General features: G+C 47.0%; 1 protein-coding gene across 3 annotated transcripts in view; it reads right to left on the bottom strand.

Moving 5' to 3' along the window:
* MECR (mitochondrial trans-2-enoyl-CoA reductase) overlaps nt 1–15400 on the bottom strand; it is a 32991-nt gene extending 17591 nt beyond the window's left edge. Inside the window, exons 1-3 of one of the 3 annotated variants that reach the window (XM_019660206.1) lie at nt 15199–15400; nt 2483–2580; nt 1886–2017 (exon numbers count right to left, since the gene is read on the bottom strand). In XM_019660206.1, the coding sequence (XP_019515751.1) occupies nt 1886–2017; nt 2483–2580; nt 15199–15359 (391 nt within the window). In that variant the 5' untranslated portion in view covers nt 15360–15400. Of the gene's footprint in view, nt 1–1885; nt 2018–2482; nt 2581–14998; nt 15128–15175 lie in introns of those variants that run through there. The other 2 variants (XM_019660216.1, XM_019660227.1) reach the window with 2 other exon arrangements.
* Between the last annotated feature and the right edge of the window lie 634 nt (nt 15401–16034).

The raw sequence follows: 16034 nt of genomic DNA, 5'->3' as shown, positions 1-16034 counted from the left end.
TTTTCCACTCCCAGCTGAGAGAACTTTGCAGGCAGAGGCTGTCTGACCTGTCATGTGTGCCCTTCACTTAACATGGGGGCTGGCCCAAAGCACCAGTCAGTACCCAGTGAATCCTTGCAGCTCTCAATTTGCTCACACAGCTAGGCTTTCTCTGCCAGGTGGCTGTAGGTGAGGGTGAAGCCATTCCGGATCTCAGAGAAGCAAAGAACTTCCAGCAGACTTCTGTTACTATTTTTTCCTGCCTGATACCTTTTTCTTTCTAGAGTGACTCCTTCCTAAACTCTGGGGCTACCAACCACAGGGCCCCACACCCACCACAGAGGTGAGCAAGAGATTCAACTAGGCAATTGGAGTGGCCCAACCCCATCCCTCTGGTGACTGGTTCATGGTCGGGTGGGCAAGGACCCAGGTAGGGTTGGTTAGCATATCCCACCTTCCAGGGGATATGGTTGTGCTGAATGGATTGTGGATGATGTGTTTGTTTGTTTTCAAGATGATGTAAACCTCAGGTTGCTGGTGATCCTCTATGAAAGGTATACAACAGAGTGGGTTCAAATCTTAGCTCCACCGCTTATTGGCTGGGTGACCTTGGACAAGTTGCTTAATCCTTTACATGTACTATTGTCTCATCTGCAAAATGGGAATAATAATAGTATCTATCTCAAATTGTGGGAATAATTGAGTTAAATATTTAAAGGGCTTAAAACAGTGCCAGGTGCAAAGGGAGTAGTCAATTAATATTTGTTGCTATTACTATGTCACTATGTGGGGGTGTCCCACCTGAGAACTGGTAAGAACATGAGGAAGACAGGGCGCTGATATCATTGGGGTTTGTGGATCCAGCTCTGCCTGCAGCTTTCCAGCTCTTGCACTTCTCAGTTCAAGAAACCAATTAACTTCTTTTATTGTACAGAAAGTTTGAGTTGACTCTCTGTAAGTTATGACCCATAGGGTCCTTGCACTAGGGTGTAGCAAGAAAAACAGAGGAGACAAGAGTCTGGTGAGCTGTCTTTCAGTCTGCTGCTTACGTCTGGGAAAGGGCTTCTTTTTAAGCTTCAGTTCCTCATATATCCAAAAGGGATGGATAACGTCTGCCCTGCTGCTCTCTTGTGGCTGCTGTCAGGATCCATTTGTATAATGTTTATGCCTCAAAAACCATCAAGGGTAAAATAACAAAATTCACCATTGACTCCTTACTATATATAAAAGAAGACACTAACTCTTAGCTTGGCTTTTGCAGGGCCTCCCCCCATGTGGCCCCACTACCTTTGTCACCTTCTGTCTCACTTATGCAATCCCCTCCCATGTGCACCTCCTCTGCCGAGGCTACACTGGATTTTCCACCATTTCCCAAAGTCACCTTTGTGTCTTTGCTCATTTTGTTTCCTCCACAAGCAATAATTTTGGGCTCCTCTCCACCTCGCACAATTCATCCATCAAAGGTCTGTTCCAATGAACCTCCTCCAGGAAGCCCTGATCCTTCCCCAGCTTCCTATGAGCTTGTAACACTCTTCTTTATTGAGGTTATTGGTTTGGAGATTTCGTTAACTGGATCTTAACCTCCTGGAGGTTAAGTCCTATTTGTGTCCTTCACTGTACCTTGCAGCAGCGATTTCGGGATGTAGGGACTCAGAGAATCACAGCTCCAATCCACTCGGGCTCAAGGAGATGAGAGAGCAGGTTCATCACCTCTCAAGCAAAAGAAACACAATTCCTGCTCTCCTAGTTCAGCTCCCATGTCTCCTGGAGGTAGGTATGTGGACTTAATAATACACCCTGCATTGCTTAGTTGTTAGTCACACTGAGCTAATAAAAAAAATGTTTACAGTGTGGGTGAAATAGGATCTGGAACAAAGAAAGGCTGCAGTTACCTGGAGAAACTCACCCAAACCAGCTGTTCCAAGAATCACCAAGTCTCCTGGCTTCACCCTAGTCACACTGCTGCCCACTGCAACCACCTGTCCAACGCCTTCGTTCCCTCCAACAGCAGGCAGCTTGGGAAGGATGCCATAATTTCCTAAGGGAGAAGCGCACACAGGGTCATCCCACGAAGCTTGGGCAGTGAAAGCATGGATGTTGGGGTCAGACCGAAGTCTGATCCGGGTTCTGCTTTTGACCAGCTGTGTTACTAACCAACCTCTCTGAGCCTTAGCTTCTTCATCGATAGAGGGGGAGTTAATAATCTTTTGCGTTCATGGTTATGAGGAAGATTATATAAGGTAATGTATGAAACGAGCCCAGCATATCACAGGCATGTCATTATGGACGGCTTACTCCCCACTGCAATCTTCCTAACTCTGGAAAAGCCTCACAATCCAGAGAGGGGAGGCCAGAGGGAGCTCACACAGTCTGCAGACTCGCATATGGAGAACAGCGGGCTGCTAATCACAGGAATTTCACACCCACATCTGGGGAGGAATGAAAATGAGGTGGCCGCTAAGCAAAAAAGCCAATTAACATAAGCCGCGCAAACCAAGGTTACCTTGGATCATATTTATATCAGATGGATTGACAGGGGCCGCCAGCATCTTCACATGGACGTCTGATCCGCCCACAGCAGTTAGCTCCAGGTTCTTCAGTCTAAGCACAAAGCCAAAGAAAGATGTTAATGTTACCCAGGCTAGACAGGGCAGCTTTTGCTCAAATCATCTCTCCAAAGTAGGTCAGACAGCAACACTTTTGAGCTGCCATTGTGTGCCCAGGAATTCGGGTTCTGTCAGAAAAGGGAAAGGTGCTGTTAGGAATTAGCACAGGATACAGGTTAACTCTGTCATTACCTGCAAGTGACCTCGCAACCCCACTGCCCATTCTGGGGCAGAAAATAGTTACAAACTTCCGTTGGACGGGATTAGCCTTAGGTTTTCCAAAACTTGCTTATGAGAGTCACCTGGTATGCTTACTAACATAGATTCTCAGGCCCCAGCTCTTAACTGCTGAACTAGATCTCCAGAGAGGGGAACCCCAAGTAGTTCTTAGGAACAAGCACAACTGGGGAACCCTGGCCTTGCTCATTTGTTCTCCCCACTTTTCCCCCCTCACAATACGCATAGGGGAGAGGAGACATTTCCGTTAATTGCAGGGGGAGGGGGGGGTGGTGTGAGGGAAGTAGAGATGGCCTATATAGTTCAGAAAGAAATCTCTGGGTAACTGTTGTTCACCCCCTGGAGTGGTGTCCCTTCCAGATGAGGACTCTAGTCTGGCAGAAAGGACAATGGACAGAGAGCTGAGTGTCTTATGTGTGAAGCCTCACCATGTGATGGCTGTGTCACCCTGGGCAAGTTTCTTTCCTGCTCCAGGCCTCTGTTTCTCCATTTGTAAAATGGGGGTTAGTTTTTTTGCAGCTGTTTCTCAATCATGATGAGGCATGGCTTCCCTTACTTTGATCATGATCTGGTACAGGGATTGCCCAGATTGGTGTCCCCTGGGGTCTTGATCATTTCCAAGAGCCTTTTCCCATTTCAAGTCTACAAGTATGTGATAACTCGTGGTGGGCCCTAGGCATCATGGGAACTTTGATTAATGGGTGAAACCTGCTGCAGGGCTTTTGGGGGAGGCCCAAACCACAACGTCCACCTGTTACTTTTGTTTTCTTTTTTTCTTTTTTTTTTTTTTAGCTGAGCCATCCTGCTACCTATTGGTAGCTTAGCGGCTGCTTAGCTCGGGCTGGCATCGAACCGCTGTTGCTCAGAGCTCAAACTCTTGAGCGAGCTCTTAACCAACTGAGCCACTCGGCCGGCCCTTACTTTTGTTTTCTAAAGAAGAAAACCTTCCAACCAGAAAGCGCTGATCAGTATACTAGACTGGTAGGTCCTCATGATTTTTTATGACCAGATTCCTGTCTTTCTCCCTCAGACTTCATGCTTGCAATGTTTCTCTCTGCCCAAATGTACTTCTCAAGTAACAATTCTCTTCATTTTTACTTAACAAAGGCACATATAACTGCCAAGCAGAGGTTCTTAACACTAGGCAACAGTGCCACCGCACTAAGCTGATGTAATTCTAACTACTTCCTACAGAAATCTCACCTTTTAACTACACCTAAGGCTCCATCTTGGGATAAAAGTGTGACTTGCAAGACATCTCTCATACTAATAGTAATAATGGTAGCAGGTATTTATGAGGTCTTTATTACACACCAGGTCCTGCGTTAAGGGCTTTAAATATATGATCTAAGATGTAACACCCCTGGGGGCAAAGTATTGATATTCCCATTCTATCAAGTAGGAAATGGAGGCGCCTACAGATTATGAGACGTACCCAGGGTAAGATAACCGGTTAGTGGCAGGGCTTCTCTGCGTTCAGCCGGTGCTCTTATTCGCCTTCCTCTATATCAGCGTCCTGGAGGAAGTCTGGGAATCTCGGTGACTGCCTACAAGGACCCCTGGGGATCTGGGTACCCCAATCTGGGGAATCCCTGTACTGAATCATGACCAAAGTCAGGGAGGGTGTGCCTCACCATGACTGAGAAACTGCTGCAAAAAAGCAAAATAGTAACTCTACAGAAAATGGTTAACTAGGAAGAAGTTAATGACCAGGGCAGAGAGAATAAAGAAAGGGCTTTTAAAAAAAAATTGTTTTAACAGCTGGAGGAGGGGGCAAGTCCTTGTAATAATAATAAGTACTTTTTGAGTGCTTACCAGTGAGGCACTCTGCTAAGTGCTTTCCATGCCAGCGTTCTACTATTATTCTGATTTTATACCTGAGGAACAAACGCACAAAAGAGGTAAATAACTTGCTCAAGGCCACCAGAAATAGTAGGTTGCTGCTCTGATGTGATCCTGGCAGTCTGATGCTAGAGAGACGCTCGATGGTTAGTGGCTCACCTTAGACCAGGCAGAGGGCAGCGAGGTGAGCAGCAGCGGGGAGTGGTGTGCGGGCTTGCTCCTTGCTGCACAGGGCTGGGGAGGCGGAGGGCTCAGCAGCTCCCCAGGCTCCCCGGCATGCCAAGCGGGGAGGCTTCTGCCAGGCGGTGATATTTCTCTATGAATGCATGTGTAAGTCTGCCTTCCAAAGAAAAACCCTGCTCAGAGCACATGGACTATGGACTAGTGGCCCCTTTATATATTATCTGTTCTGTTTCCCGCTTACATTTTGACAGATAATCAAAGTTTTTCTGTAAGCCGACAAAGTCCATGCACTCAAGCTACTTAAAGATATTTCTTCCTGCACATTTTCTGCATGCTCTTGCCTCAGTCCAGAATTTCTTTTCCACAGCTTCTCCACAAAGTGAGAAATCAAATTCACCCTTTAAGACCCAGCTCATATTTTACTTCCCCTAAGACATCTTTTGACCCACTTCTTGGCCCTGAACAAAATCATGTCATCCATCCCGAGTGTTCCCATTACACAGAAGGGGTGACCATACCATTTAAGACTATCTTACATGAGTTCATTGCTTTTCAGTTTATCAAATTTTTTCATACATTTTTTCCCAATTGATCACAAGGCATAAGTTCACGTTCCTTTTTGAAAACTCTTGGGGTGAGATATACTTCTGAGTTCAGAACCATGTATTACCTATGCCCACCCCCATGGGGGCTGGGGCAGCGTTCTGTGATCAGACACGTTGTTTTGCAGCAAAACGTATGAATAGTCACACTAAATGGAATGAATAATCGTATAAAAACTTCATGTTGGAGATCAGGTTTTGCCTTCAAGAGAGTTATGAAAAAACAAAACCAAACAAATAAAAACAACTGTCAGTTTTCAGGGCTTTTTGGATTTTGGAGTGGCAGATATGAATTTGGATTTAGATCCAGGTCTTTCAGACTCAGTTCTGGGCTCTTTTCACTGACCTCCTAGTTTTATAGTCAGGATGTGAGAGTGTGTGTGCGTGTGTGTGTGTGCTGTCTCCCTATTAGATTGTGAGTTCATGGAGGGCAGAGAACTTTTGGCCTGGGACCAAAACAGCACTCAATGCTTCCTAACGAAATTGTCCAACTTTCTTCTCTAGAGAGAAAATGTGGCATAAAAGAGCCAGTCATTCAGGGAACCAGGGGAGAGGCACAAACCACAGGGATTTAGATATTAAGGCTTGTACTTGATCTTCCTGGCTCTGGGCTATTTAGGAAAAGCCTTGAAGGATGGGTGCAAATACAAATGGAGGTTATCCTTAAGAGAGTTCGGTCTAAGCAAAAACCCACAGCTCTTTTCCTCACAGGGAAGTACAAATCAAATTTGTAATAAAATTGCACTTCCTAAAAATCTAGATGACCATGGTTAATCAAGATGAGAATACAGGTAGATCTCAGTTCATAGATGAAGGGCAGAGCATAGATTTGGAGTGAAATAGGCAGTCCTGGGTTTGAATCCTGCCTCAGTTTATCTCAGCCAGCTAGATAAACCTCAAAATGCTTGTCTGTGAAATGCGGAGAACATTATACCCCAGCTCACAGGATTCAATGAGTTAATGTACACAAAGCATCTGCTTGAGTACCTGATACACAGTAGATGCTGAAGAAATGGCAGCTGTTATCAGTGGTAGGAATATCCAAGGAAGCCTTTGAAATAATTAGTTGGCTATAGCTCTGTAAAGAATCTTTGAATCACTGAAAGGAAGACAGCATTTTTGGGGAAAATTCAAGTAAATTTAATTCAACAAATATTTAATGACAGTCCTACTAAGTGTCAGGTAGTGTGCCAAGCGGTTTAAAGATAAAAAAATAATAAAATCAAATCTCCTGCCTGGGAGCTTGATGGTGTGGGGACTCACACCTGGGAGAAGTGCTCTCTAAGAGGCAGGCTTGTGGTGCCAAAGCTGACTGAGCATTTAACAGGCAGAGGAAGAAAATGAAAGGCGAGCAAAGGGCTTTGGAAGAAGTAATAGTGTAGTTGGGGCTCGAAGGATAAACAGGAGTGCGCTGGGTGGACCGAGAGAGGAAGGCAGGCTTCCCTGCAGAGGGAATGGCCAAGGATCTGACCTGACAGTAGACAAGGCAACAGGTGCTATCTGGATGGGAGCCGTGGGAAGGAGAGAAGGGCTGGGTAACCTAGACTCTCTTAGATAAGTGGCACTGATGTCACTTGGTGACCAGTTCCACATGGGGGGACTGGGAAGTCTGATGGCTCCTGGGCTTCTGGCCTGAGCAACCGGATGGTGACACAGGAAGGAAGGAAGGGTGGTTTGGAGTGGGGAGGAAGTTGAAGCGGGCGGCCTGCAGTATGGGATGGAGCAGAGGGCGCTTGGGGCTAGACATGCAGAACTGTGAGTCAGCTGTGTGTAGGTGGAGTCCAGGGCAGTTGGGAAACGTATTATGGGTGATGGCTGGACAATTAAATGACAGCTAATGTTGACAGTTTACTAAGCTCCAGGCATCGTGCTTAACATTTTATAGACCCAATGCTGTTTAGTCCTCAAAACACCTATCTGGAAGGTGTTATCACCCCAATTTACAGACGGGAAACCGAAGCTCAGAGAAGTAAAGTAACTTGCACCGGGTTGAATTGTAAGTGACAAGGCTTGATCTGTAGATTGACTCCAGAGCTCAGGCTGCTGAACACTAATTTGTGGAATTCTCATCCTGAGAAATATCACTGGGTATTCCCTGGGGTCCAATACATTGGGGAAACGCTGCCTACTAACCTCCCTGTATAGGATTAGAGTCATAAAGGCTCTGAGAAGTCCTCCAGTAAAGAAACCCACATGGCTTTGTGCAATCCAGAGCTTCCAGAGTTAACTCAGTTGGGGACACTATTTTCACATCATGCTGGATAACTGCCTGCCCCCAGAGCAGTCTGAGGAGCCCTGCACTGGGCTATGATCTGCTCCCAGTTCTCTTGTCTTTTGGGGCCCCCCCCCCCAGCGGCTCTGTGCCAGCTGAAATTCACAGAAGTGGGAGGGAAGGAGAGTGGGGCGGGGACGAGGGCCTAGGAAGGAGATGGAAAGTTGAAGCCGCAAACACAGGTGGGTGAAGGCAGCAGGCAGGCCTGCCACATGCTGCTCGCCTGGGGGAGGTGTGTTGGTCCAGCTGCCTCTCACCAGGGAGACCAGCCCTGGCCTGCCCCATGGAATGCCATCAACCCCACAGACGCTGCTGTACCTGCAGAGTTCTAACAGCGTCGTCAAGGATACCGTTCTGCAGAGACAGGAAGGAAAATGGGGCTGAGTCTGAATTCCAGGAGTTGGACCTCTTGGTATAATGATAGCAATTTCTTGGTTTGTTTTTTTTTAACTCGCCAAAGGAACTGGTGGCTGTGTTGTGGAGTACAAACGAGGCACCCAAACACAGCCTGGCTAGATCTCAAGGCACTTCCCCAGGACGCCCAGGGCTTCCCTCTGTGAGTGTAATGGCGCCACGCAACTCGGAGGGATGCCACTGTCGCCACTCAGCAGATCCCAGGCTGGATAAGGTCACAATGGCTCCTTTGAGGCTGCGGCTGTACACCTGTGATGCCATATGAACTACAAGGGAGACAAAAGCAGGCAGAAGAAAGAGCCTTTTGAGAGGGGGGAAAACGAGGCCAGTGCTCTGGGGACTGGCTCAGTTATATGTGCTGTGTAAGGTGGGCCCTCGCCAGCGCCCCGAAGAGAGCTTTCCCGCCTTCTGCATTAATTAGCAGCCATTTGTACTTATCTTACATCTTCCGCTCAGTCACCTCAAACTGGTCAATATCATTTTGAGCAGGAAGAACAGGCAGGAAGAGGCAGTCACAGACCACAGAGGCTTTCTCATCTGCTCATTACAGAGAGCCAAAAAAACGTGTGTTCCATCACAGGGCACTGGGTGAAAGTAACCAACATCTTATGCGGCTCTCCTGGTCTGTATGCAACCCACACGGTCATAGACAAGCCGCCTTCTGTGACTTAGTGAAATGCCTAGCGTGCTGGGTACATTGTTCTGAACTTGGTTAATAATTAATGAGCAGGGCATGATTGGGAAATTGTGGAGGAACGAAGTTCTTCAGCTCACAGCTTTTAACAGCTCATCCCCCCCCTCCAGCAGGGGACATGGGCAGCTTCAATTGGTCGGGTTCTGAGGGAGCCCTGAACCCTTAGGGAAAGCTGCTTTTCCTAAGCAAAACTCACCTGTTCCAAGTCCCTTGGTGTTCTAGCTGCACCTGCTTGCCTCCCTGTGGCTCCTCCGGCTTCCCTGCCTCAAGGTAATCTTGCCCTCCTACCATCCAGGACTTTTTGCACAATCATTTGGAATGGAAGGGAATCAGAGACTTTGGGCAACTTCTGGAAGTTTCTACGCAGGGTTGGCAAAGGTACCCTCTCCCTACCTTCCCTCAATTAAGAGTACCAGAAAGCTTGTAAGCCCCATAATAGTCCACATGCGCTGACATCAGGATACTTGTTTGAAGGGAGCCTCGGAGTCTCCGTGGCTTAGTTTGCTGAGCCTAACTCCTTGTTACTCCAGGGAGCAGACTGGACCATGGCAGGAGGCAGAGTCCCTGGCTGCAGCTTTTGTCTCTTTGACCGCTACAAAGATCACCACGTAGCCCTGCCTGGCGGGCTGCTGATTATGTAAGCAACCATGAGCAAAGGGGGCCCTTGGTGAAACCTTGTGCCCAGGTCCCAGATTTCTAGCCACAGCCCTGCTCCTGGGAGGTTGCTAGAGCAACCATTGGCAAGCAGGCAGTCCAACTTCAATTTCATGGAGTTGTCGGGGCTGCACAACTGTTGGAGTCAAGAGGGCTCATGTCTCATAACAATTTCCATGGCTGTAGCATTATGTTGAGAAAAATGTTGAGGCCTCACCTTGTCTTTGCAGGAAGAAGTGTTGTTTGGGGAGGCTGGGGTAAAGAGGTGCGTAGGCTTTGAGGTATACAGAAAAGGGAGCTGTGAAGGTTTGTCACTGGCACAGAAGACAGGGCTGGGGGGGCAGCATGAATGCCTGTAGTTACCACTGCTGACCTTGGTCAAGCCCTTTATCAAAGAGTAACTGAAAATAGGGGACACTGGAGTGATCTCCTCACTGTCATGATGAGTGAGAGAGTTGGGACTAGAACCCAGGCCAGACTCACCTCGTGTCCTCTTTGCTTTTCCTTCTCTAAATGAGGACGCGCCTACCTCATCCAGTGTGGGAAAGGCCTGGAACCAAACCCAGAGCTGCAGGGCCTGCTAGGAGAGGGCCAGACAATCCTAATAACTTGGCGTTTCGCTGGGTGGCAGCATTCCTCTCGGACACTCTGGGCACAGCAGGGAAAACCCTGTCTATTGTGTTCCTGCCAAGTTTCACCTTCGAGGCAAGAATGGGGAAAGAGGGTGGAAGGGCTTGACCCCAAAACTCACAACCCAGTATGAAGTCCAGAGGGAAAGGAATGTGTTACAGGATGTGGAAGCTGGCTTGAGTCTGAATCTGTGGCCTCAGGCTGGTTTCTGCAGACACCTCCCCCATAGAATTACATACTGAGTACACAGTGGGCACTTATACAGTAAGTCCCCGACTTACAAACGAGTTCCGTTCTGGGAGAACTTTCGTCAGTCAAGTTCGTTCGTGAGTCCAACAAAGTGAGTCTTATACACCTTTGACACAAATGTACAATGTAAAGCCAATGGTTGAATGATTCATGTTATAAGAAGGAGCGACATCTACCATCTTTTCACCTCGGTCCAATCTCTCAATTATTTTCACTTGTTTCCATAGCTATTGCTTTGCGCTTCCCAGCAGTCCCCTCCACATCACCTCTGCTTTTCCTCTTGCTTCCAGACATCCCAGGCTCTGGTTGGGCACTGGACTACTGTACACTATCGCACTGGACAGTAAGCACACAGCAGCACCACTGTGACAGTGTCTGGCAGACACGTGAGCTACTTCTGCAATTTGTTCGCATCTACAAATGTTCGAAATGCGAGGTCCGTTCGTATCCGTGAAAGTTGGCAACTCGAATGTTTGTAAGTTGGGGACTTACTGTATTTGTTAATGAGACACACATTGTCTTTTCCTTCTGGGATTTTGCATAAACAGGTTTTTCTGCTTGGAACACTTCTCTCTTCCTAGACTGCACAGGTATATACCTTCTGGGGCCTCAACTTAGACCTCATGTCTTCAGAGGAAGCATTCTTTGACCACCCCAAGGGGGTTAGGTACCACTCTTCTGGGTGTCCATAGCACTCTAAACATATCCTATCATAGTACTCAACCCCAATGGACTATGGCCGCCCGTCTCCTGGACTAGAGTGGGAGTGCCCCGAAAGCAAAGACCACAGATTATTCATCTGATTCCTCAGTGCCTAGCAGCTAGTAGGCCCTCAAAGCATAAATGCTGACGAACTTACTGAATCAATGAGTTCTATTTCCCTCCTCTTTCATTCATGACAATAAAGAGCTCCAGGAGACAAAACAAAGTCCCAGTTTTTAACAGAGTGCCAAAACAGAATGCTAAAATGTTTTCAAAGTACTATAATTCTAGTTTAAAACCAAGTCACCAGCATAGAGTTTTGGTTTTAAACACTGACATCAACTGTAAAAAGAAGAAATCCCCTGACAGTAAACAGTGGGAACTCACTATCTATACAGCCTGGCTCCCCACCACCTGCTTCCCCAAATCCCATCTGGCTAAGAGAATGGGTACGTGTCCAACGGTTTCACAGCTTCATTTCATTTTATGCTAGCAGCAAGCAGGTGAGAAAGCTGTTATGACCAGGATGCCGTCTTATGTAAGCTTTAGGATCCTGAACAGGGGAGACAGAGGACAGACAGTATTCTCACCAGGGTGGGGCTTTAGATGTGGGATCGTCTCAATGACCTCTAAATCTCACCTTCTCTTCTGACCTATCTTACTCCCAATTTTACCTTCCATTTCATTCTCGAAAAACATTTCGGATGATTATCACTGTTTTTTCAGGCCTATGTCTATATCAAAGACTTTTAATAAAGGGACATCTGGTTGTATGATCTTGGGAGATGCGTGACTATCAAGCTTCTTGAGTCTCAGTTCCCTTGTCTGTAAAATGAGGATAACAATGGCCAAACTGGGTTCTTGTGAGTTTTAAATTCCATAATACATGTGGAGAACTTAGCCCAATGCTTGCCACATAGTAGGCATACACTATGAGAGCTGCTTTTGCCGTAAGACCCAGAGAATGCAAAATTCTGAAAGGGGACTTTCAGGAACAAAAGGAAAGAGAAGGACATTGGACTATCTGGGAACTATCTGACAGAGAGTCCAGAACTCTGTACAAGGGATAATGGCCATGCGGACTTCAGAAATTTTTAGAATGTTTGTCACTCTTCCATGTTGTCATTTTCTCCTGCATTCTTACTTTATTTAGATCAGTTCAATTCTTTAAATGAAAAAAGGCCTAGTATACAGGGGAGTCCATTTTGGAGGGAAGAGAAAGAAACTCTCAGAGACCAGGCAAAAAGGCTTAGTAGAGGAGGGAACAGCTGCAATGTTTGGGGGCCAACAGGACAAAAGAGAGGGACATTCAGAATGTTGACACGAGAACAGGAGATCCCTGGAGCCTCATTTTGAGAAGTTCCACAACCCCTCAGACCTCAGCAGACTGTTCCTCATTCCCTCCCTGCTGCTCCCAGAGCTCTGGCCCACAATGCCAGCGTCACAAACCAAATCAGTTTGGGGAATGCTCTGCTTGGGCTCTCGGTAGTTCCATGACCCTACCTGGTGTAACCTGACCCACATACCCAGTTACCAGGATGTTTAGAAGACACCTGATTCTTTTTGTGACACTGTGGTTACCCTAAACCGCCTAAGACATGACTACAAAGAAGAGAATCCCAGTCTCTGGCCTCAGTCCATACACGAACAAGTCAAGTCGCCTGAATCTGGGTCAGAAGGGAACGCTGCCGTTCTGGGGCAGAGGGAGAATTACTGCCTGCCTGACAGTCCACATCCACAGGGCAATGGTTTTCAACTCTGGTTTGGCATCAGTCACTTGGAGAGCTTTACAAAACACAGATTTCCGGGCCATCCTAGACCTACTATGTACTTCAGGGGTGATGCCTGGGAATACATAGCTCCAAAAAGTGCCATAGGTGACAGATGTGAAGCCAAGGTTGAATACAATGCTTCATGGAAGTACCATGTTTTGAACTTCTGGAAAATTAGTAGGGTTCCACACAAGGAGACAAAACAGCTGTCTTTTTCCCCTAAGTGGCATCTGCAACCAGTCTGTTCCAGCCTCCCTAGCTCTCTAATAGGAGGTGATCAATCAGGAGGCAACTGCACTCAACTGCCTAGCCTTCCCCGACCTTTTCTCAGGGTCCCTGAACATAACATCGGAGATACCTGCCTCAGCACCACAGAACTCAATAAAAGGTGTACTCCTTACTGAAATCAGATACAAATTCAGTAACATTTTTGGAGCACCTGTTTTGTGGCAGGCCCTGCACCAGACACATAAATCACAAGCCTGTGAGAGAGGTGCTACATTGTTCCTGTTTGGGGTGCATTCCTGGAAAGGGAGTGCTCATCAGAGCTTTACCAGCTCATTACAGCACAGTCCTCATGGTAATTTATTACTTATGATCAGCATACAATTTGGGGTTTAGTGCTGATTTATTACTTATGGGCAACATACAATTTGGCGTTTATTGACTGATGAGTCTTCTAAAAATTCTTTTGGTCTCAATATTCCAATGGTGGGTATGGCTAGGCTGAGTATATGACCTTGAATTTATCTGAATTTTATCCCCTTGGGCTGTCAAAACATCCAGCGTGTCTTTTTTTTGTGCATCTTTTTTTTTTTTTTTTTTTTTAAGCTGAGCCATCCTGCTACCTGTTGGCAGCTCAGCGGCTGCTCAGCTCGGGCTGGACTCGAACCCCTGTTGCTCAGAGCTCAAACTCTTGAGCGAGCTCTTAACCAACTGAGCCACTCGGCCGGCCCTTAGCCTATATTTTAATCATGAAAATAATTCTGTTTGCTTATCCTCTGGAAAACAATCAAACCATTTGCTGGGAATCAAAGAGCTGCAAATAAAGAACTGCGGGAGAGTACGCAGATACTTTTTATAGACAGCATTAGATTGATCTCAGCTGATGAGCACTATAAGCTATGACTGTATTATCTCAATTTTAAAGGTGATGAAGCCAAGGTTCAGAGAATCTCAGTAGCTTGTCAAACACACACAGATAGAGCAGGGAGGGCAAGGATTTGACCCCAGGTCTTCTGATTTCCAGATCAGTGCTTTTACCTAGCTCCACTATAATGATTCCACTAGCCCTTTTGAATGGCTATACAGGCAGACCTTGGAAATATTGTGGGTTCAATTCCAGACCACCCCAATAAAGTGAGTATAGCAATAAGGCGAGTTGTAATCTTTTTGCAGGTATAGGGTCTTACCTTCAATTGGTAAGCAGCCCAACATCTGTAAAGCTCAATAAAGTGAAGTGCAATAAAACGAGGTATGCCTGTAGTTACTTATGTACAGATTTATAATGGTTGACAATTCACATACTGTTTTTATCAGCCACATGCAAAAATCATAGATTAAAATCTAACAGAATTTTAAGAGGACACAATTATAAAAGTAATGGGGGCTCAGAGGGGCTGAGAGACTTGTCCAAGATCAAACAGCTACTAAGAGGCTGAGTGTGTATTTGACTTTAGGTCTGTGATGGCTTCAAAACAGGGGCACTTTTTAACTAGTTAAAGGCACATATACAGAGCAGCGGAGAGGAAATCGCATGAGGACAGGAGTCAGAAGCCATGGATTCCCATCCCTGTTCCAATCTTTCAGTTATAGCGCTTCGGACAAGTCCTTTGCCCTTTGTAAAATGGAAACCATGATCTCTGACGTACTTGACTGATAAGTGAAGATCCAGATGGACGTAAAAGTATTCTGAAAATCCCCTCGAAAAAACAACAACAGAAGGTAAGAACTGGGGCAGATCAGTCAGTCAGACCTGGATTCAAATTTCGGCTCTGCCACTTATTGGCTGTGTGACTTTACCTCTCTTATGCCTCAGTTTTTACATCTGCAACATGGGGCTAAATCAAGTACCTACCCCAAAGGTTCGATTAAAAGAGCTCATCCATTTACACAGGTTTTACCTGACACAGTACTGGGCCAAAAAACTCAGCCACTATTACTGTTATAATTGTGCCTCTCGGGTCCTTCAACTTCTTTGAAGTACGGACTTTCTGAGCTACCGAACGTGCCCTGGGCTTCAGTTTCGGTCCTGTTATTCTCTGCCTTCTTCCTAGGACCCTGGCTCCTCCCTTCTCCACAGCCGTCTTAAAACCCTCCAGGAACCCCAGTCCCCTTGCCTCCTTTCGGCGCCGTGCCTTACTCGACGACCTTGGCTGGGTGCCCGTGGTCCCCGTAGACCAGAGCCCGGACCCGGGAGGGCTCGGCAGATGCGGAGTAGGAGGCAGCCGCAGACCAGCGGCGGCCCGAAACGGGCAGCAGGCCCCGCCGCAGCTGACCCAACAGCTTGCCGCACACCCACATGCTTGCTCCAGTCAACTAAGTGCCGGACATCCGGGATATGTCATCTCCCCGCGCCGGCGCGCCGGCTCCCCGGCTCCACCCCCGCCGCGTGGCCACGCCCCTTGCTCCTTTTAAAGGGCTGTCCCCTTCCTCTGCTGCCCGCGCGGTGGCGCCTGGTGAGACTACGCGGGGAGCGAGGGATGGGCGGTGGAGGGACCCGTGAGAATCGTGGAGACTTCGAGCTCGCCAAAGCTGATCTGATAAGGAAAGTCTGAGACTGACCCAAAGCTGTATCTACAGTCTGCGATTTGGTGTTTGATTTGGGGGAAGACATTTCCCTGCTCCTGGCCTCCCCACCATTTATTGAGTGCTCACTGTGCCAGGCCCTTCAAGACATTATCTCATGTAATATATATTATAATAGCATAGGGAGGCAAAGCTTATTTCCCTACACCGAGTATAGTGCATGTTAGCTTATGTGGGAGGCAAGAGTGTTGGGTTTGGAGTTAGAAGATTTAGGTTCAAATCTCAGTCCTACGGTTTTCCTAGTTTAGCTACCTTGGGCAAGTGACTGAATCTCTGAGTCTGTTTTCTCATCGGTACAAAGGGGGAGAATATACCTTCTTTAAAATTGTTAGGTGCCTCGATAGCTCAGTAGGTAGTGCGTCAGTCTCATAAAATTGTTGTGAGGATTGG

This window comes from Hipposideros armiger, unplaced genomic scaffold (genome assembly GCF_001890085.2).
Source record: "Hipposideros armiger isolate ML-2016 unplaced genomic scaffold, ASM189008v1 scaffold_10, whole genome shotgun sequence".
Lineage (NCBI taxonomy): Eukaryota > Metazoa > Chordata > Mammalia > Chiroptera > Hipposideridae > Hipposideros > Hipposideros armiger.
This window is presented reverse-complemented; position numbering and strand designations above follow the sequence as displayed.